The sequence below is a fragment of the Equus asinus genome, chromosome 20, assembly GCF_041296235.1.
Source record: "Equus asinus isolate D_3611 breed Donkey chromosome 20, EquAss-T2T_v2, whole genome shotgun sequence".
NCBI classification, from domain to species: Eukaryota; Metazoa; Chordata; class Mammalia; order Perissodactyla; family Equidae; genus Equus; species Equus asinus.
The window spans coordinates 13,328,204-13,349,252 of NC_091809.1; the positions used below are offsets into that span (position 1 = coordinate 13,328,204).

Here is a 21,049-nt window from a genome sequence, read left to right on the forward strand (position 1 = left end):
ATTAACCGGATTCCGTTGACATATGTGACGCATCTTCTCTATTCATTAGATCCTGGAAGATGGGCAGGATGCTAGGAATGCCATAATCTACAAAAAGCCAAAAAGCGCCCGAAAACTTGCAAAACTAGCCCAATGCACGATTATAAGGTAGAAAGGATGGAAGTACAAATTCATACGGGAGCTAGAAGCCCAGGCAGAGTACGGGCAGAATGAGCGGAAAATTATAGGAAGCTCTGAGGCGCCAGCGGGGGTGGGGGTGGTGTGTGGGGGTGGTGTGTGTGTGTCTGTGTGTGCGTGCGTGTGTGTGTTTTATGTTTCCATGGAAACGCCCCTCCCCTGCCTCCCAAAGGCTCCGCCCTCTTGCGGCCGAGAGCCAATGATGGGCAGGGCGTGTCCCGGCGCGTGCGCAGAGCGCGTTAGTGCCGAGCCGAGCCGCTTCCGGTTGTGGGCGGAGCCTGGGCGCGCATGCGCCCTGGCCTCCGGCGCACGCGCCCTCCCAGCGTTCAGTGGGCGAGTGGGCGAGTGGGCGAGTGGGCGGCGGGCAGCTCGGTGTGGACGGCGGTGGCCACTGAGAGGACTCAGGCGGTCGGTTGCGGACCAGGTGGAGGAAGGCGTCCCCCGGGGCACGACCGCCCGCCATGAAGCCCCCCGCAGGTACCGGCCGCCCCTTGGTGCGGTGCCCGCTCCCCAGACCCGGGCGCCCCGCACCCTCGTGCCTCTCGGGGGAGCGACCTGGGCCTAAGAGCGGAGCCCGGTGACCCTCGAGCGACCGGGGCCGGGGAGGTGGGGGGGGCATCGGCGAGCCCGGGATCCCGCCCCGTCGGTGGCGGAACGAGTGAATGAACCAGCTTTTCCAGCGCTTCATTCATTCAACAAACTCTGGGTATCTCCTGCTAAGGACGGGTCTGGCCCTAGGGTGGACTCTGGGGGAAACCGAAAGTTCTGGGCGGAGTTCTAGAGCCGGAGACAGACGTTCAGCGGGCAAAGAGGCCGGCGAGGGCTGTAGAGAGTGGTTGCTGCTAGGGCTGGTAGCGCTTCCTTAGAGAGGGCGGTCCTGGAGGGCTTCCCGGAAGAGGTGGCATTTCAGCGAAGCAGCTGTACTGCCAAGACGTAGGGCAGGAACGTCCCAGCTGGCGGGAACCGTGAGGGCAAAGGTGGCAGGGAGACAGGAAGACGGGTAACGGGTTTGGAGAGCACCCAGTCGTTTTGGCTAGAACACAGTTTGGGGTCCCTTTTATTTTAAGGGCAAAGGGGCGCTATAGAAGGGTTTTATTGGGGGGAGTGATGTGACCCGTGTCCTGATCTTTAGAAAACCGCCCGGGTTGTCGCCAGCTGCCTCCTGGAATTTTCTCTTGCCTGCCCGTCCTCCCCTGGTTCTTTTTCCATCCGGTTGCAAGGATGTTGACGATAATTGTGTTCATGACAATAATCATAATTAGGGTTATTCGGGCCTCAGGAAGGCAGGAATGTTGTCAGCCTTGTTTGCAGCAGGGCTGTCAGCTCAGAGACCTTGCACATAGGTTGCAACCCGTAAATATCCCAGAAGGAGTGCGTCTGCTTAAGGTTTTCAAATCCTAGCTCCTGGGGGAGGTTTTTCTGATAATTCCAGCTTGCGCTGATGCCCCATGTTTCCTGAGCATTCTTGCAGCCTTTCTTGACCATCAAATTTAATGGAGACCCACAGTCCTTTGTCCGTAGTTCTGAAACCCAAAATAATCTGTAAACGGAAAGATTTTGCAGCAAAGTCATTTGGCTGGAAAATCTGACCTGTATTGAGTTAAGAGTGTTTCTTTTTCCCGCTTAGTTTATATCAGGGTTCCTCGGCTGGGGTGATTGTGCCCCTGCCACCCCCCCACCCCCCAGGGAACGCTGCGTGATGTCTGGGGACACCTGTGGCTGTCACACTGGGAGAGTTCCTGGCATCGAGTGGGGGCCAGGGGATGCTGCTCAACCCCCCACAGCGCCCAGGATGGCCCCCCAGAGAGTGATCCAGCCCCAAATGTTGATAATGCTGTTGAAAAACTCTGCTCTAGAGACACCAAATGTAGGTCTGAGCTCGCAGCACCTCCAAAGACACCCCCCCCACCCTGTGTTCACAAAAGGGGGGAGTCCAGGACCGCTGTGGCCCTGCTCACTCCTGCCGTGCCAGAAGGGGAGAGTGAGGCACAGGTGGGTGTTCCCTGGGGCAGCCACTTCTCCTTATTCCACATTCTGCACCCAGCACGGGGAACGCGAGGCCTCCATTCGTTAACTCGGTGAGGAATTCAGGAGATCTCCAGGTGCTGCAGGAATGCCGCCGGGGGCCCCTCTCAGAAAGGGAGGTAGCAAGGAAGACTGGCAGAGTGGGGACTCAGGGCAGAGGGGGCAACCTTTGGGAAGACCCGGGAGACTTCTGGAAGAAAGGCGGTGTGACTGGGCACAGAGAAGTTGGCAAACCAGCCGGCCAAACCCGCCGTGCGGAGTGTTGTAGACCAGGGGTCAGCAAACTGGGTGGTTTAGGCTGGGCCGGCCATGCCCCATCTCGGTCTCATTGGAGATCTCGTACCTCGGGGGCTGTACAAAAATAGGTTTGCTGACCGGTGGTGTGGACTCTGAGAGGGGTTTGGACTTCAGTTCTTAGTGTGGGGTGAGCCCTGGAAAGGGGACAGGAAGCCCTGCCCGCCAGAGGTGCAGGCGGACAAAGGTGGCTGTGAGGGCAGCACCCTGGCGCACCGCGGAGGAGCCGGGGTCAGACTGCGGCATGAAGCCCGCCTCTGCCCTGCTGGCTGCGGGGTCCTGGCAAGAGCCCTGAGCTCTCCTCATCTCAGCATCCCCGTCTGGAAGATGGGGCCAGCCCGGGACGCAGAGTCCAGGGCCGTCGGAGGGCTCAGCGAGGGCACGAAAGCAAGCAGCTTACCCTGCAGCCCACGGGGAAGCTGGGAAGGGCTGGCTGTTGGTAAGACCACCACCTCACCCAGAAACTCCTGGGCCAGGGGTGTTTCAGAGTCAGGATTTCCCCAGCTTTAGGACGGTAACACAGTATGCGTGTCACGTGTCACATCCGAGGAGCTCGGGGGCAGCACCCTGTCATTACACAGTGACTGTTTCAGTGAAAGGCACGTGTACACCAAATGTCACCCCGGCACTGCTGACACTGGGGCCGGGTCACTCTCTTGGGGACTGTCCTGGCACTGGGGGGTGTGGAGCAGCATCCCTGGCCCCACCCACTTGAGGCAGTAGCTTCACTCCCCAGTTGTGACAACCATGAACGTCCCCTGGTGGGCAGAGTCACCTTCTGCTCTAGAAGACTGCTCAGCCTGTTGTCCCCACCACGCCCGTGGGCCTCGCCCATCTGCCCGGGGAAGCGGTGGTCCTCTCCTGTCCCTCCACCCCCAGTGACTGCCCCTAATTCCGGGCTCCAAGCAGACATGCGGGGTGCGGGCTTCTGTCTCCTCTGTCCAGCCTGTGCGGGAGACGGCCTGGCCACGGCGGCCGCGTGCTCCGTGGTGAACTACCTGCGATGGGACCTGAGCGCCCAGCAGATCGGGGAGCGCACGGCGGAGCTCATCGAGCAGACCAAGCGGGTGTACGACCAGGTGGGCGCGCAGGCGTTCGAGGACGTGTCCTACGAGAGCACGCTCAAGGCGCTGGCCGACGTGGAGGTGTCCTACACGGGTGAGTCCGCGCGAGGCTCCAGCGGGGAGCCAGGGGTGGCTCGGGCCGTGAGCTCCTGGACCTGCTCGTGGTGAGGCCCCTGCTCCCCGGGGCCGTGCTGGGTAAGGTGCTGACGGGGTACAGGCATGTGGCAGGTGCTGGCTGGCAAGTCCCTGAAGGTCCTACGCCACTGCGCCGCCTGGCACACTCAGTCCCCAAGGGCTGTGTCATCTGAGGGCCGAGACTGCACGTGTCTAACAGGATACCTCCAGGAGCCAACTCAGGTGTTGGCCCTGAAGCTGAAGCCCTGCTCAGCCCTCCCGTGTCCCGGGGGTGTTTGCTCTCTGAGCGACTGAACTTGGCCCCTTCGTCCTGGGTTGTCGTCCTTCCCTGCCTTAGGGTAACCTGATGCCGCCTGGTGTCCTCGTCACCACCTGGCTGGCTCCTTCACTCCTGCTCCTTTTTGAGCAGCGAGGTGCTCGGGAAACAGATACAAAGCCCGCTTCCCGGAGCCCCCTCTGTAGCGGCGACAGTGTGGGGATGAAAGACCCAGAGTCTGGACCCCGAGCCCAGGAAACCCCTGCCCCTGGGTCTCTAGCAGAAGTTGTTTTTCGAGGCCGCATCAGGAATCACTGAATTCCAGCTCGGGGTTCTCGCGTGTCCCTGAGGCCCCACCATGTCGGGTGTGCCGACCCCCAGCTGCGCTGCTCAGACACCAGATGGTTGCTGCTGCTGAGTGGCTTGGTGCGCTGTGGGCCGCGGGGCGAGGGCCACACGGGAAGCAGGTCGAGAGCCTGCAGGCCTGGCTTTGCCTCCCACCCCTCCGGCCTCGGGATGGGCCTCAGTCTCCCCATCTCGTCTCACGGGAGCCTCTGAGGATTGAGGAGTGCCAGTTCCCACTTACAGGCGCGGTCCCGCCGGCATTACTTGGTCTCCACCCCCGCCCCTTCGGCCTTTTATTTCCGTCCCCACCCGGGAGGCTGAGTCATTTTAAAGAAACTAAAACTGAATGTTGGTACCCCCTTGGCCAGCCATTCAGTGCCTTTCCACGGCCCTCTCGCTGGAGGCCAGAGTCCTCAAGGTGGCTCTCAGAGCCCTGCTGTCTGTCCCCTCTCACCTGCCGCCGGGCCGTCGTGTCCGGCCTCGCGGCCTCCTTGCCCTTCTCATGCTCGCCCGTCTCCGGGCTTCAGATGCAGCCTGGAGTCCTTCCCTCCTGCCGGTCACAGACGAGCTCTTCCCCCGGGAGCCCCTTCCCGCGCCCCCGTTCCCTCTCCATACTGTTTAGCTGTTTGACTCAGTGCCGTCGCGGTGGCTTGTCAGCCCAGACGCACAGAAGCTGTCCTGTCCTGGTCACTGTCGCCTCTCGGGCAGCCAGTGTCGGGCCGTCCTGCAGCCCTACGTGCTCCATGGGAGTCGGCCGGGCGGGCAGTCCTGTCGCCACCTTTACAGAGATCCCTGTGGGGCAGCCAAGTGCACCCAGACCTGGGGACGTTTTCCCCGGCCAAGGACTGCGGAAGTGACCAAACCGTGGTTTAAATTCAGTTCTCCGTGATGCAAAGTATATGTTTTTTTTTCAGCCACACTATTGAGATTTAATACACACACCATATAATCTGCCCATTTAAAGCGTACCTTTTAGTGGTTTTTAGTATACTCACACTGTTGTCCAACTATCACCACTAATTCCAGAACATTCCCTCTCCCCCAAAGAAACCCCTGTCCCCGTCAGCAGTCACTCCCCAGCCCCTGGCCCCCACGAGCCCGCTCTCTGCCTGTGGATCTGCCTGTTCTGGACGTTTCACGTCCATGGGGTCACACACCATGTGTCCTTCTGTGTCTGCTTCTCTTCCTGAGCGTCGTGTGTTCAAGGTCTGTCCACGTGCGGCTGTGTCAGGGCCTCGCTTCTTTTCATGGCTGCATCGTGCTCCAGCGTGTGGATGGACATGTGTGGATCCATGATTCCATGATGGACGTTTGCGTTGTGTCCACTATTTGGTTATTACAAACCACGCTGCTGTGATGTGCATGTGTGTCCTGGGTGGACGGACGTCATTTCTCTGGGCAGACACCAAGGAGTGGGGTTGTTGGGTCGTGTGGTCACTCTGTTCAAGCTTATGCCCTCACAGCCACCACACCGCCTCTGTTCAATGAAGTGTGGACGTGCTCTGTAAACTTTGACTTCGTTTATGAATTTAAAATATGGTCATCAGCAGCCATGGCTCCTTTTCTAGAATCTCGTCCCTTTGGCCTCTCCTGGGCTTGTCATCCTTCTCTGTTACGGTCCTTCTTGCCTTGGAGTGTCATGATTGAGCCTGTTTCTCTCGGGCCTGTGCGGTCCCCGAGGACGTGGATACCAGCGCCCATCTCTTGACCCCGGGGCCCTGCGTGGGGAGTGTTTGCTGAGTGAATCGGGAAACCCGATGAGTTCCACGCCCAGGGAGTGAGGCAGGCGCTTGCCGGTGTCCATCGGGACCCGTTTTCACCCCGTCTCCCATTGTCTCCGGTTTCAGTCCAGAGGAATATCCTCGACTTCCCCCAGCACGTTTCCCCCTCCAAGGCCATCCGGACGGCCAGCACGGAGGCGGACAAGAAGCTGTCGGAGTTTGACGTGGAGATGAGCATGCGGCAGGACGTGTACCAGAGGATCGTCTGGCTGCAGGTGAGGGGGCGGTGAGGGCGCAGCGTCCACTCGGCCCCTGGGGACGCAGCCCCGGCACGCTGGAGCTAGAGAACCCGGGGCACAGCGGTCTCCCCACGGGCACCCGCTGCTCGGAGCCTCTTCAGACCCATCACCCTGCTTCCTTGGGTGCCAGAGGCGGAAAGCCGAAGAGACTGGGTGGGTGGTGGGTGGCTGCACAGCGCTGCCAGTGGGTTAACGCTCCTGGGCTGTGCGCTGCAGAACGGCTAAGGTGTCAGCGTCACGTTGTGTCTGTCTCACCATAATGAAAAACCTAAGACAACGACAGAGGCAAATGCAGAAGCACAAGAGAAAGGTCTGGAACACCTGGGCCTCCTTCCTCCTTTGCCACGTCTGCCATGTCGTTTCACCTTCCCGGCCCCACTGGGCGTGACTTAGGGATGACGTCCTGTCTCCTGTGGGTGGTGAGGGGGGTCGACTGACACACGCAGGGTGACCTGCCTCGGTCGACGCTCCTCGCGGCACACCGGCCCGGAACCTTTGCTGCTGACGTCGGAGGGACCGCAGAGGTGGACCAGAGGCCCTTCTCCTGTCGCTTCTTGCTCATTCTCTTAGAGCTTTCTGCTGCCATGTCTCCCTCAGGATCAGGAAAACGCACCGCGTGCCTTGGGGCGACATAGGCAGGTGGCCTGTGAAAAGCACAAGCAGCGTTTCTCTTATTTGAAATTTCTGAGACAATTGTAGCTTCACATGCCTTGTAAGAAATGATTCAGTAAGGTCCCGTCTACACTCTGCCCATTTCTCCCCACTGTAACATTTTGCAAAACTAAAGTCGGTATCACAACCGGGACACTGACCTTGACACAGCGCCCCGTTCCTGGGTGACCGCTCGCCTGTCCGAGGCCCTCTGGGCTGGTTCCAGTTTGGGGCTGTTCCCATAAGGGAGCCTCCCTGTGCAGGTTTTGTGTGGACCGAAGTCTTCGTTTCTCTTGGATAAACGCCCACGTGTGCTTGCTGAGTCGTGTGGCAGTGGCACATTTTGCTTTTTCAGAAACTGCCAACGTGCTCTCCAGAGCGGCCGCGCCATTTCACATTCCCTCCCCTGACATCCGAGAGGTCCGTTTTCTTGCTGCCTTGCCAGCGTTTGGCAGCGTCACGGTATTTCGTGTGAACAGGACTTGGATTTTCTTCTTCTAGGAAAAAGTTCAGAAGGACTCGCTGCGGCCAGAGGCCTCTCGGTACCTGGAGCGCCTGATCAAGCTGGGCAGGAGGAACGGCCTGCACCTGCCTGCGGAGACTCAGGAGGTAAGGGCCCGGCTCTCGGGGGCGCGGGGGGCCCTCACGTTCCTGTGCCCGTCTGGGGGCCCGGCCTCGGGCCTGAACCCCGGGAAGGATGGTCCCTCTGCCCCCGCTTCTGCACGGTCGCACATCGCACTTCGTTCGGTCCTCCCCGTGGCTTTGGTGCAGAGGTGTTAAGGAAGAAGTCACTTCCCCGTGGGCCTGCTGTAGTCTCAGTGCCCTGCAACAACACGGCTTCCCTTCTTTTTTTTTTTTAAACATTGGCACCTGAGCTAACAACTGTTGTCCATCTTTTTTTTTCCTTTCTGCTTTTTCTCCCCAAATTCCACCAGTACATAGTTGTATATTCTAGTTGTGGGTCCTTCTAGTTGTGGCATGTGGGACGCCGCCTCAGCATGGCCTGATGAGCAGTGCCGTGTCCGCGCCCAGGATCCGAACCAGCAAAACCCTGGGCCGCCACAGCAGAGCTCGAGAACTTAACCACTTGCCCACTAGCCGGCCCCATGGCTTCCCTTCTGACCCCACACGTGTGGGGTTCCCACATAGGTGACTCTGACCTACGATTTAACTCAGTTCTGACACTGTCTACCCAGAGATGGCATCAGTCCCCCAGGTTAAGGGCTCAGTCCCATGAGACTGTGCTCATTTCAGATGCCAATCGAAAGTCCAGGTTGTCACCTGTGCTTCTGTCCAGTTGGCTGTAAATCGGGGTTCCCACGACCCCCTCGGGTTCATTTAATTTGCTAGAGCGGCTCGCAGGACTCAGGAAACCAGTTTACTTGCTAGATTACTGTTTAAAAGATGCAACTCAGAAACAGCCAGATGGCCCCTCGGCCTCCCCGCGCCTCCGCCTGGCCCCCCATCCCCTGGTTGGGGTTTTCATGGCAGCCTCATAACGTTGGCATGACAGATTGGATGCAGCCTCCCGCCCTGCTCCCCTCCCAGAGCAGCTGACGTAGCCACTGTCCTCTAGGTGTGGCTGGTTGCCCCCACCAGTCCCCATTCTTCGGTGCTTTCCAGAAGTCCCTGCGTCTGCGTACACTCAGGCGTGGTTGACGGGCTCTTCAGGAGAACAAGGTGCTGCCTCGCCTTTGTCGCTCAGGAGCTACTTCAGTTTTTTCTTATCACTTAAGAAATTCTAAGGGTTTTAGTGCACCAGGAGTGGGGACAAAGACCCGACATACATTTCTTGTTGTAAGTCACAATGTCCCAGGTGGCATCCCCTGCGTGTCCTGGCCCCGGCGCTGGGAGGGCTGCGCCTGCCCGGTTCCTGCGGCTCGTAGGCGGGGTCTGCGTTCCCCGCGCTCGGGCAGGTTTCCTGTCTCTAGCGATTGGCACCCCTGGGAAGGAGGGGCTGTCCCTCCAGGTCAGCGAGGCCGAGGCGTCAAAGCCTCAGGACCTGGGCCCCCACCCAGTTAGAATCCGGTCCATTTTCCACTGCCTCTAAAATCCAGCTTGACCCTGAAAGGACAGAAATTCAGTTTCAGTTCACGCCGCCGCGAACCAGTCTCAGGCCTTTGTGTTTGCGTCTGGCAGCCTCTGTTTCTGTCCCCGTCCCCCCTCCTCTTGCTTGTCCCCCCCACCGCCGCCTCCTCTCACGGCTCTTCTCTCCTTCAGAAAATCAAGAGCATCAAGAAGAAGCTGAGCCTCCTGTGCATCGACTTTAATAAGAACCTGAACGAGGACACGACCTTCCTGCCTTTCACGCGGGACGAGCTGGGTAGGAGGCACTTCTGGGACCCATGGGGGCCTCTGCCTCCTCCCGCGGGCTTCTGAGGTTGAGGATGGTGGGAGGCCCATGCGTTTGGATCTAATACCACCCCCCTCAGTGGTTTGGAACCTGAGCTTCTAGATCCTTCCTTGGGGAGGGCCGTGGTCTGCCTACCGAGATTCCTCCTGGCCAGGAAGCACCCAGGGCAGCGGCAGGAGCCCACCGGTCTCAGCCTCTCCGGGTTAGCCGGGGGTGCCCTCTGAGAGCCAGGCCCCGCCCACCCGCCGCTCTCTGTGATGCTCATCTTCTTAGTCTTACAAAGTGAAGGGGACTGACAGGGTCCTGTTCTGACCTACTGTGTGTGGGAATTGTGAGGGGGTGGGGCCTGGCCCTCCTTTCTAGTTTCCACTCTCTTCTCTCCCTCTCTTCCCCAAATGCTTTATTTCAAATGTTTCACGCCCGTAGGAAATTGGTGATGATAGCACAACGGAGAACCCGTGTGCCTCACTTAGACTGGGCCCTGGCCACTGCTCCTGCCCTCCTCTGTGTGGATCCCCGTGTAGGTGTGGCTTCTGAACCCTCCAGAAGTTGTCTGTAGGCCTCAGGACACATCACCGAGAATGGGGACGTCCTCCCATGTCACCTCCTGCGGTTCACGCTCGGGAGACCGAGCAGCAGACAGCAGTGTTGCGAATGCAGGTGTCCCTGCCCAGCCATCCCGACCACGCTCCCTGGACTCTTTCCTCAACCGGGTCCAGCCGGGGAGCACTCATGCCATCCAGTCTTCGTGTCCCTTCAGGCTCTTTCCTGTCGAACGGTTCCTCAGCCTTTCGAAAATGTGTTTCCATCTTTCCTGGCATTGACAGTTGTGAAAACGCCGGGTCAGCTGTGGTGCCGCAGCCTCAGGGCTCTGCCAGGGGACTCAGGTGACCCTGGGTCTTCTGACCCATCCTGTCCACTGCAGTGGAGTGTAAGGTTACGTGAGAGTGGAGCCTGTATTCCGGCAGCATCTGCCCCCACCCGACGTTGCCCGTGACACAGGGACCTCGTTGCCCGAGGCCTCCACGGGGGGGCTCGATCACAGACGTGCCCACAGACACAATTTTCCTCAACAAGTGCTTATGGGCCACTTGCCACCAAACTCCGCTGCCCTTTGTTCTCATTCAGTCCCACCCTGTGGCTCCTGACATTTAAGGACAGTGTTTCCTGGGCAAGGACAGCGACGTTTAGGGCTGTGTTTCCTGAGCAAAGGGGGCCCGGGGCCTCTGGAATGAGCAGACAGGCCCTCTCACCCACCTATTTGCACAGTCTGGGGGGCCCTGCTGTCTCAGGCTGGCCTCAGACGCTGTCCCTTGGGGGCGGGGTTGGTGGCCAGGCCAGGACGTGTCCGGCCTGCCTGGCAGGGTCTGGCCCTGTCGCAGGTCCAGCTGAGCAAGAGCGTGGCGTTTGTTTATTTTCTCCCGATTGCGAAAGGGATTCTTGGTGTTATGTTACCGAAATGCGGAGGCTGTTTCTCTGTCCCCTTTTCTCTTTTCCTGAGTCTGCACCGCTTGCTGAACCTAACCCTCCACCGTGCGTGCCCACTATAGCGTTGCCACTTTCCCTTCGTGGTCAGTGATTTTTCCAGCGGTGCTCTGAGGCCGCTGCTCGTCACGTTTTGCCCACTAGCCGAGGCGTCCCTGCATGATGCTCTAAGGACAGCGTCCTCTGTGCACGTCCTCTCTCCTGAGGTCAGGACATCCCCTCCGCCTGCTCACCGATGATCTGTGTCTGTATCGGTGGGCTTGCGGATCCTAGCTTGTTCCCTGAGGTAGAGTCCGTGCTGTCATCCTGTGTTTTAATGCTCAGATTGTCCCAGTCTGACCTCGAGGAGTCCCTTCAGGCTTGACGTGTCCGTTATCCTTTGAGCACCCTCTTTTTGACACAGGATGCCCCGGGCTCATTTCGTCCTTTGCCCACCTGGGCCCGGGCCTGATGCTTAGAAACTAAGATCTGGATGCTGGTGTGCTCGCTGCTGCTGGTGGCTGGTGTTTCTTGGCGTCTCAGCAGACAAGAAATAGATACGGTCCACGCAGGCGCACGCACGCACACGCCCTGAGCGCACGTTGATGCTGTCAGTTCCAGCATGGTACCCCCGGCTTGTCTGGTGTCACCCTGTCCGCGTTTTCACCGCTGTCTCCAGCAGGGAGAAAGCCATTGAGAGGGTATTTGGGGCTCTCACGATCCTAGGAGGGCAGGGGCCCTGTTCCGGCGCGAGGGCAGCTCTCTGGCCTGTTTCATGCTGCCTGTTGGGCCCTGGGTCCACGGACACCAGCTCGATGTCCTCAGCTGGGCTTGGCGCAGTTCACTCGCCCGGCAGACGTTTGTCAGGCCTGCGCAAGTGCCGGAGCCCAGCCGGGAAGGACAGAAGCTTTGCCTGCCGTGGGGCCCGCCCCGAGCCGCAGCCTCGCAGGAATCCTCAAGGCCTCCGTCGCCTCCCACGCCCCCAGGGCTGAGCCCGGCCGCTCAGGACCTCCCCAGTGGTGCCCCGTCCATCACTGCACCCTAGCCCAGCTCATCCCTGCTCACTGTACTGGGGGGAGGGTCCCGGGCCAGCTGGCCTCTGGGGGCCCATGGGCCAGGGCGCAGCCAGGGCGTGAGGTGTGGCCGTGGCGTCTCCTAAGCTGTGAGGCGGGAGCCCCTGAAGGAGGCAGTGTCCCTGGATCTCTGTCTCAGCAGGACGGTGCCGGTGCAGGAGACCAGGCGGGAGCTGTCACAGCACTGTGGGCCCGGGGACGGGGGGGAGACGCTGCCCGGGGGGGACACATGGGACACGGCGGGTTCTGTCTCCCATTGGTGCCACTTACAGAGAACGGCCACGGGAGGAGGCTGCGGCCCCTGAAAGCCCGCATCAGGCCGGGTGTGGCCTTGCCTTCCTGGGGGAGTCCTCATGGGGCGGCAGCGCGATTCCAAGGGGGCGCGTCCTCGACGTCTTCCCTCTGGGGCGGAGCAGGAAAGGCGCGGGCTGGAGTCACAGAGCTCCGAGGGGAGGCCGGCCTGGTGCTGCTGCCCCCACTGACTCCCGCGCCGGCCTCCCGAAGGAGCAGGCCTGCTCCCCTGCCACGTCTGTGCACCGTCCCAGCAGCTCGGTGGTCCTTCACAGCCCCCAATGGTGTCCCCACAGGAGGGCTCCCCGAGGACTTTCTGAACTCGCTGGAAAAGGCCGGGGGTGAGAAGCTGAAGGTCACCCTCAAGTACCCGCATTACTTCCCACTCCTGAAGAAGTGCCACGTGCCCGAGACCCGGAGGAAGGTGGAGGCGGCCTTCAACTGTCGCTGCAAGGAGGTGAGAGGCAGCGCCGGGGCACGCCTGCCCCTTCGCCGACCTGTCCTGGGTGGCCGGTGCCACTGGGCCCGCAGAGCGTCACCCGTGTCGGCCAGGCCAGCTGTCGTGACGGGCAGAGGCCCCCTCAGCGAGCTTGGTCTGCCCTGTGGAGGTTTCCATATGGGTCTGGCTCTGTCCCCGGCCGCAACAGTGTCTGAGGCCTCTTTCCTGAGCTCGTCCTGCTCTGGTGGGCACATGCTCTGCGTACATCACGATGCCCTCTTCCTCAGCTGTCCCAGTGCGCCTTCACTTGAGAGCGCCCTCTCTTCGGTGGCGCTGCCCGGACTCGAGCCTGGGTTTGCACAAGTGCCCTTTGCTGCTCTGCGTCTCGTGCCGTGCCCCGGGCCTCCGGCTCAGCCCTGGGCGTGGCCTCTGTGCCCAGGCGTCCGTTCCCATATGGCGCTTGTGCTCGTGTCCACACCCCGACATGTGGCCCTGTGGCCTCTGTCCGCGCTTCTCCGATGGAGCATCTCGAACAGGTGGGGTCGTGGGAGGGTGCCCTTCCCCTCCCTGTGGACGCGCCTGGTGCTCGTGTGGCCGGCAACGACGAGCCACCAGCGGGAGGTCTGAGCCATTCCCTTGTGGGGCGGCAGGAAAAACCTGAGGTCTGGCTCTCTGCACTTTCTTGGGCTGATGACAGACCACGTTGGTCTGAAGGTAACGTGGGGGCTCCCCCACCGCAGAATTTGAGATGTGGCCCTGGAGAAGGCAGCGCCCACAGGTGCCCTCCTGTGGAGGTGGGTGGCTCAGTGATGAGGCGGCAGCAGTTCGGGTCCCGCTGGACGTCAGCAGTGAAGTGATACTGAGGAGGCCCCGAGGTGGCAGGATGCAGGCTGATCAGGACTGGGGGGTGGTTGGCATCACCTCATCCTCCCATCCTGGCCCCCAGACCCGACCGAGGCAGAGCGCGGGGCAGATGGAGTTCTGGGTCCCAGGGTCCTGGCGTGTGGACCGGCGCTGTGGAGACAGCCCTGCTGGCCGCCAGCCTGAGCCCCCTCCTATGTGAGGGTCTCTGCTCACCTTCTCACTTGTAACTTGGTTTCCTGCGGATGGATCGGGCCGGCGGGAGTTGTGTTCCATTCTGCCCTGGCCTCTGTTTCTCCTTGTAAATGAATCAGAGGTGTTTCATTTTGTGTTGGTCCCATGAGCTTGGTTGGCTGGGTCGACCCCTCAAGTGCTGGCAGAGACGCGACCAAGCCCTTGTACCCCAGGCCAGTCCCTGCGCAGTGGGGAGCGCGCAGGTTCACAGCGCCCCCAGGGCCTCTCCCAGAGCACCAGGCCTCGCATGGCCTCCACTCACAGCCTTAGAGCCGTTCATGGTTCTGGAAGGGACCTGAGGGCTTTTGAAGACTACGTGTTACGACAGGACCAAGTGCCTAGAAATCTGGGCCGACAGGAAAGGGAAGGAAGGCCAGACGCAGCTGGCTGAGTCCGCATGTTCTCAGATGTGCCCACCAGGGGGCCCGGGCAGCCCCTGCAGCTCCTGAGCCCCACAGAGCTGGGAGGCTGGCCCGGGAGCCCTCGGTGGGGAGGCAGCGGCGCCCGGCGCCCACAGAGCTGGTCGTTTGTCATTCCAGGAGAACTGCGCGATCCTCAGGGAGCTGGTGGCCCTGCGGGCGCAGAAGTCCAGCCTGCTGGGATTCAGCACGCACGCCGACTACGTGCTGGAGATGAACATGGCGAAGACCAGCCAGGTGGTGGCCACTTTCTTAGGTAACCCCTGGCCTCCCCCAGCCTCCCGCCCCGCGTTCCGGGAGTGGGGTTCGGGGCTGTCCTTGACCGCAACATGATGCTGCCTCTGAGGCCCTTGAGGTGGGAGCCTAGCTGCCTCCCCTGACCCTTTTCTTTGGTCTTGAGGGACCCTAATCTGACAGCTGAGTTGGGGCCCTGGCGTGAGGCCCTGGATACGTGTCCCCCCGTCCAGCTGTCCCCTGCTCCTCGTGACGCCTGAGAAAGCCGAGGCCCGCGGGCTAGAACCCTGGGCGTGTCGGGGGCAGCTGGGGTGGGGGGAGCTGGGCGGCGTGGGGAGCCCGGCGCAGGGAGGTAGCCACGCCTCTCCCCCCGCCCCCCAGATGAGCTGGCCCAGAAGCTGAAGCCCCTCGGGGAGCAGGAGCGGGCGGTGATCCTGGAGCTGAAGAAGGCCGAGTGCGAGCAGCGCGGCCTGGAGTTCGACGGGCAGATCAACGCCTGGGACATGCGCTACTACATGAACCAGGTGGAGGAGACGCGCTACAGTGTGGACCAGAACCTGCTCAAGGAGTACTTCCCCATGCAGGTGGTCACGCGGGGGCTGCTGGGCATCTACCAGGAGCTGCTGGGCCTGACCTTTGACCTGGAGGAGAGCGCCACCGTGTGGCACGAGGACGTGAAGCTGTACTCCGTGAGGGACGTGGGCTCCGGGCAGGTCATCGGCAAGTTCTACCTGGATCTCTACCCGCGGTGGGTGCGAGCTGGACAGGGCCGGGCTGAGGGGCGCCGGGGGCACCGTTCAGGGGAGGTGGGTGGGCCAGGTGGCAGAAGCCCTGCCCCTGGGCGCTCGCTTCTCTGCTGAGAAGGAAGTTAAGCCGCTCAGTGTGTCCACTCGCCCCAGTGGGCAGACGGGTTGCCCGAGGGACGCAGAGTCAGCGAGTGGCAGCATTGGGGACCGTTCTGGGGCCAGGCTGTGGGCGGAGCAGCCCCCCGGCGGAGCCTGACCCTGCCCCCTCTGCAGGGAAGGCAAGTACGGGCACGCAGCCTGCTTCGGCCTGCAGCCCGGCTGCCTGCGGGAGGACGGCAGCCGCCAGATCGCCATCGCGGCCATGGTGGCCAACTTCACCAAGCCCACCCCCGACGCCCCCTCGCTGCTGCAGCACGACGAGGTGGAGACCTACTTCCACGAGTTCGGGCACGTGATGCACCAGCTCTGCTCTCAGGTGGGTGCAGGGGCCAGAGGCAGGTCCCCCCTGTCGGATCCTCCATCTGACGTCACCACAGATGGGGTGACACCCTTTTGTATCAGTTTCCATCACAAAGTCCCACAGCCACGGTGGGCCCACCCATGTGACTTGGTTTCCGTCTTTTTAATGACCCAGTCCTCAGATGCTGTCACCTTCTGAGGTCCTGGGGTCACAGCTTCAGCACGGGAATGTGCGGGGGGCGCATCTGAGCCCGTGGCAGCGCTCAGAGCTGCTGGGAGGATTAGGGAAAATGGTGCACGTGTGTGACTTGCTTGGGACGGTGCTTGGCGCCTCAGGCCCCATCCCGTCAGCTGACATGAAGAAGTGTGGCTGGAACGGTCCAGCGAAAGCTGGCAATGAAAACCGGAGAAGGCTCCGGATCCGGTGAGCTCCCCCGGGCCCCGCGAGGAGGTCGGGGTGCTGGGCTCTTGCTGGAAACCCGGAGGCTCAGAGAGTTGAAGTAATTGCCCCAAATGGGCCCTCAGCGGCAAGCACAGGGCTCACCCCGGGTTTTCTGGGCCCCCAGCCTGGTGTCCGTGCCCCAGGACCCCAGCTGTCCAAGTGCATTCGCTCTCTGCCTCTCACGTAGTCAGTGCTTTCTCCTGAGCAGGAGTGTTCTTAGGGGCTGAACCGGAGTGTGTGGGAACGGGGCGCTCCGTGATTTTTAGTCAGTTCTCCAAATTGTGCATCACCGCTGTCCAGTTTTGGAATGTTTTCATTCACCACCCCTCCCTCTACCCTCCCTGCCCCACTCCCAGCCCCTGGCCCCCACAAGCCCGCTGTCTATGGATCTGCCTGTTCTGGACATTTCCCGTCAATGGGGGTCACACACCGTGTGTCCTTCTGTGTCTGCTTCTCTCCCTGAGCGTCGTGTGTGCAGGTCCGTCCACGTGTGGCTGTGTCAGGGCCTCGCTCCTCTTCACGGCTGCGTAATATTCCAGCGTGTGGATGGACTACTTATCTTTAGATAAGCAGAAGATTTGACTTTGGTGAAGTTCAGTCTATTAAGCTTTTTTCTTTCAGTTTGCCTTTTTTTGTTTTTTGGGTTTTTTTTTGAGGAAGATTAGCCCTGAGCTAACATGTGCTGCCAATCCTCCTCTTTTTGCTGAGGAAGACTGGCCCTGAGCTCACATCCATGCCCATCTTCCTCTATTTTATACGTGGGACGCCTGCCACAGCATGGCTTGACAAGCGGTGCCATGTCCGCACCCGGGATCCGAACTGGCGAACCCCGGGCCGCAGAAGTGGAACATGCGCACTTAACCGCTGTGCCACTGGGCCGGCCTATCAGTTTGCCCTTTTTTATGTTCTGTTGAAGAAATCGTTTGCTCACCCAAAGCACTAAGACTTTCTCCTTATTGTTTTTTCTAGAAGTTTTATAGGTTTAGCTCTTCGAGTTGGCCTGTTGTCCATTGTGAGTTGATGTTGTCTGTGATGTCTGTGGTGTGAGGGTCACCTGCTCGCCCGCCAACAGTCCCCACGACAAAGCCACCGTCTCTGCAGCACCCGGGGCATGTGCGTCCCCTCTTGCTATTTCCTGTCTCTCTCTGCACAATCCACTCATGGATGATTTCTCATATCTGGAACATTATTCCTCCAGCGACCCTCACAGCTCCCTCAGCTCCTTCAGGTCCTTCCTGACACACACGTCTGACTCCCCTTCTTCATGGCAGTTCTGTTCCCTAAAGCTCACGTAAATATGGAGCCCCTGTTCCTGGGGGGCGCAGGGCTAGGTTCCTGTGGGTGTCAGGCCACGACATTGTCATCAGCCGATCAGTACGTCATCTTGTGTCACGTGTGATTCTGTTTGAAGACGCCTCACTTAACACGCGCTGTTGGTTCATTAACACGGACTCTGGGCCAGCAGCCCGTGGCTCACCCCCATCCAAGCTCATGGCACACGTGCTTCCTCCTGGGGCACATCTCAGCCTTCACACCGGGAATGCCGGGCAGCACTTGAGCACGACATTTGGGGGCCATTTGAAACAGCAAAGTCGTCCGCAAAAATGCAAAGAATGGGGCACTCAGCAGATCAGGCAAAGGAGACTTGTCACAGTCAGAGCTCAACCCCCAAGGCGGCGCATCGAATGACCTGGCAGGCTCTGCAGGGGTCAAGTCGGGGTTGCAAATAAAGTTCAGCGTGTCACAGGTTCACAAATACGGAATCCAAGGAGGGCCCCCGCGTGCTCTCCCGCTTTCCCTGCCTCCCTCCGGCCCTTGAAGGAACCTGCCCAGGACCCCTCGGCGGCTTGTGTGACCAATCAGCCGCCAGACCTGGGTTCTAGCTGGACTGGGTCTGGCGCTGTGTTTTTCCGGAAAAATCTCAGCCACTCAAAAGTGGAGAGAACACAGTGTACCGTCCAGATTCGGTGTTTCCAGGCCTCTGCCGTTTGGGTGCAGGGTCTGTTGAGAGCGTTGGCCTCGTGGATGGGAGAGCGGGACGTGGGTGACCAGCAGGACAGGCTGCTCTCCGCCTCCCTGTGTGCTGGGCTGCTCCGGGAGCCTCAACTGTCCCCGTCGGCAGCCAGGCTTCCAGGTCGGGGGGAGGCAGCCCAGCATGTGACCCGCCTGCCGAGCTGCGCTCAGGAGGGCGCCCAGGGAAGGCCAGGCGGAGGGCGCGGGCCGGCGGGGTCGGGGCCCTCCTGCAGCCCTGCCCCGTCCCCGCAGGCGGAGTTCGCCATGTTCAGCGGCACGCACGTGGAGCGCGACTTCGTGGAGGCGCCTTCGCAGATGCTGGAGAACTGGGTATGGGAGAAGGAGCCGCTGCTCAGGATGTCCCAGCACTACCGGACGGGCAGCGCCATCCCCCCGGAGCTGCTCGAGAAGCTCATCAAGTCCCGGCAGGCCAACACAGGTGCGCGCCGCACCCCGCCGGGGGCCCTCTGCTCGGGGACCGCCCTCCCGCCCAGTCCCCGTTCTCCAGACCCCGAGGCCCGGGAAGGGAGGGGCGTCCCTGGTCCTCCTGTGGCACCCAGCCAGGCCCGCATGTGCCCTCGGGGGTTTCTGCCCCGCCTGGGCCACAGCGGCCAGGGCGGGCACAGAGCCAGCCCCCCGTCTCCTTCCTCCCGCCCAGGCCTCTTCAACTTGCGCCAGATCGTCCTGGCCAAGGTGGACCAGGCCCTGCACACGCAGACGGCCGCAGACCCAGCCGAGGAGTACGCCCGCCTCTGCCAGGAGATCCTTGGGGTCCCAGCCACGCCAGGTAGCCGCTCGAGAGCCATGCCCTGCTTAGAGTTCGGGGTCTCGGCCATCCCGGGTCAGAAGGATCTGATAACGGGTCAGGGGGGTCGGGCCAGTCTGGGCTTCGGCTGAGGCCTGGAGGGAAGCAGGTGGCCTCTGGCCTCGTTTCTGCTCTGCATCCCTGGGCGTGTGCTGCCGCCGGGAGAGTGGGGGCAGCTGTCGGCACCCGAGGGTCCGTCCTTACCCACCCACTCGCCTTCTGCTCGCACTGCGGGCCGCTGCCATCGTCTCCGCACCCTCACTCCTCCCGCGGGCACCCTCCTGCACGTTGCTCTCTAGAAAGCCTGGAAGGCGCGGAGCAGACAGGTGCTTTCGCGCCCTGGAGATAATGAGTAGATAAGGTCTGGGTGCATGTCCTTCCGAGCGTGCGTGCGTGCATATGTATACACACGTCGGCTCAAACGCTTGACCCACGAACACATGGGTGAAGATAATTGGGATTTTAATGGAGGTGGTGGTGTGTTGATTTACTATCTCATAAGCAGTCAAAAGGCGCTTTAGCCCGCGCATGCTCTCCGTTGCGTGGATGAGCCTTGACTTGCCCTGTGCCCTCCCGGTGTCGAGCCTCGGCGCATGGCAGCTGACATCGTTAAATGCTTTGGTGCGAACCCTTTCGAGCTTCGGCAGATAGTGGGCAAAGATTCACTTCTCTCCTTCCGCCAATTGCCTGGCCCTGCTTTCCAGACATGTCAGGCCCCCCTCTTCCAGGCGGGGGGTCTCCTACAGGCTGCCTTGAGGGCCCCTCTCCAGGGAAGGGGTGCTGAGGGGGCTGGGGGTCCCGACGGGGCTGCAGTGAGAGCCTCCCCGGTCTGTCCCAGGGACCAACATGCCCGCGACCTTCGGCCACCTGGCGGGCGGCTACGACGCGCAGTACTACGGCTACCTGTGGAGCGAGGTGTACTCCATGGACATGTTCCACACGCGCTTCAAGCAGGAGGGTGTCCTGAATGGCAAGGTGAGGGGCCCTGGCCCAACGGGAGGGGCCAGCGTGCGGAGCAGGTGGGTGACCTGTGAGCGTGCTCCCTGCGGCCCAGGACCAAACAGCCGTCCTTGGCCTCGGGCCTGAGTGTGCGCCCAGGCAGAAGGGGCACCTGCCCGTCTTCTCGGGGTGCCGGGGCCGGGCCGCCCTCCGCTCCACCGGGGACCCTCCTGGGCCCGAGGCTCAGCCTGGGGCTTCGACCTCTGTGCAGGTGAAGGCCCCCGGGGAGTTTCTGGAGGATGGGGCTCCTGCACACGAGTAGTCGCGCAGTTACGTGCGCACGCGCTCACGCCTGCTGGGGACCCCTGTGCTTGGTGTCTGCACGCACGAGCCCTCCTGGTGCTGATGCAGGCACCCGTGGGCTGCCTGGAGCGGGGAGGGGATGAGCAAGGACCGGTATGGAGGGGCGTGAAGACCCGCGCCCAGCCCCGCCCCTATGCCCCTCGGCAGGTCGGCATGGACTACAGAAGCTGCATCCTCAGACCCGGCGGCTCTCAGGACGCCAGCGCCATGTTGAAGCTCTTCCTGGGTCGCGACCCCAAGCAGGACGCCTTCCTCCTGAGCAAAGGGCTGCAGGTGGAGGGCAGCGAGTCCCCGGCCTGCTGACACATGGGCCTCCTGCCGGCCCTGGACTAGGGGACTCGGCCCCGCCAGGCTCCCGCCGGGACACAGGGCAGCCGGGCGAGGAGCGGGCTGCTGGCTCTGCCTGTTCGTTCCCACATGTGGTCTCTGCAGCCCCGCTCAGTGGCCGGCCTGGGCCAGAACGACCTCGTCCTCCAGGCGGCTGCGGGCTCCCGGGCCCGCTCAGGGCCTGCCCCAGGCGGCGCCAATGCAGCCCCTTCCTGGGGAGTTCTCCTGGTCAAGGGATGGCACCTCTTTCAAATGCAGGCATTAAAAAAGAAAGAAAGAAAAGAGGGGCTCCTGGCCTGTGTCTCACGCCCATCCTCCTGCACAGAATAGCGGACATTGGTTGTCACACTTGGGATCCAGTTGTTTGGTTTCTGTTAAGCCCTAAACTTGGCGGTCAGCCCTCCTGCTGGAAACGCTGGGCAGTTGAAGGCTACTCTCTGTGCGCTGGAACATTCTGGACTGTGACACACTTGGGTCGCTGGGAGACGGCTGAGCTGTCGGAGCGACTGCAGCCAGGGGCCGTGGGCTGTGGGGCTGGGGTGCTGGGATCGCTCACCCAGAGGGGTCTGTTTCCTGCCAGCCTCCCACCTAGCACGTGTCTGGGGACATCCCCCGCCTGC

General features: G+C 61.4%; 1 protein-coding gene across 1 annotated transcript; it reads left to right on the forward strand.

Moving 5' to 3' along the window:
- Positions 1 to 440: 440 nt before the first annotated feature.
- THOP1 (thimet oligopeptidase 1) lies at positions 441 to 20,711 on the forward strand. Its single transcript, XM_014845627.3, has 13 exons — positions 441 to 654; positions 3,442 to 3,654; positions 6,144 to 6,292; positions 7,469 to 7,576; positions 9,188 to 9,290; positions 12,445 to 12,605; positions 14,222 to 14,357; positions 14,717 to 15,083; positions 15,355 to 15,556; positions 18,248 to 18,434; positions 18,654 to 18,782; positions 19,639 to 19,775; positions 20,250 to 20,711. Exons 1-13 carry the CDS (start codon positions 639 to 641, stop codon positions 20,403 to 20,405), a joined length of 2,064 nt encoding a protein of 687 aa, XP_014701113.1. The 5' UTR covers positions 441 to 638; the 3' UTR covers positions 20,406 to 20,711.
- Positions 20,712 to 21,049: the final 338 nt, after the last annotated feature.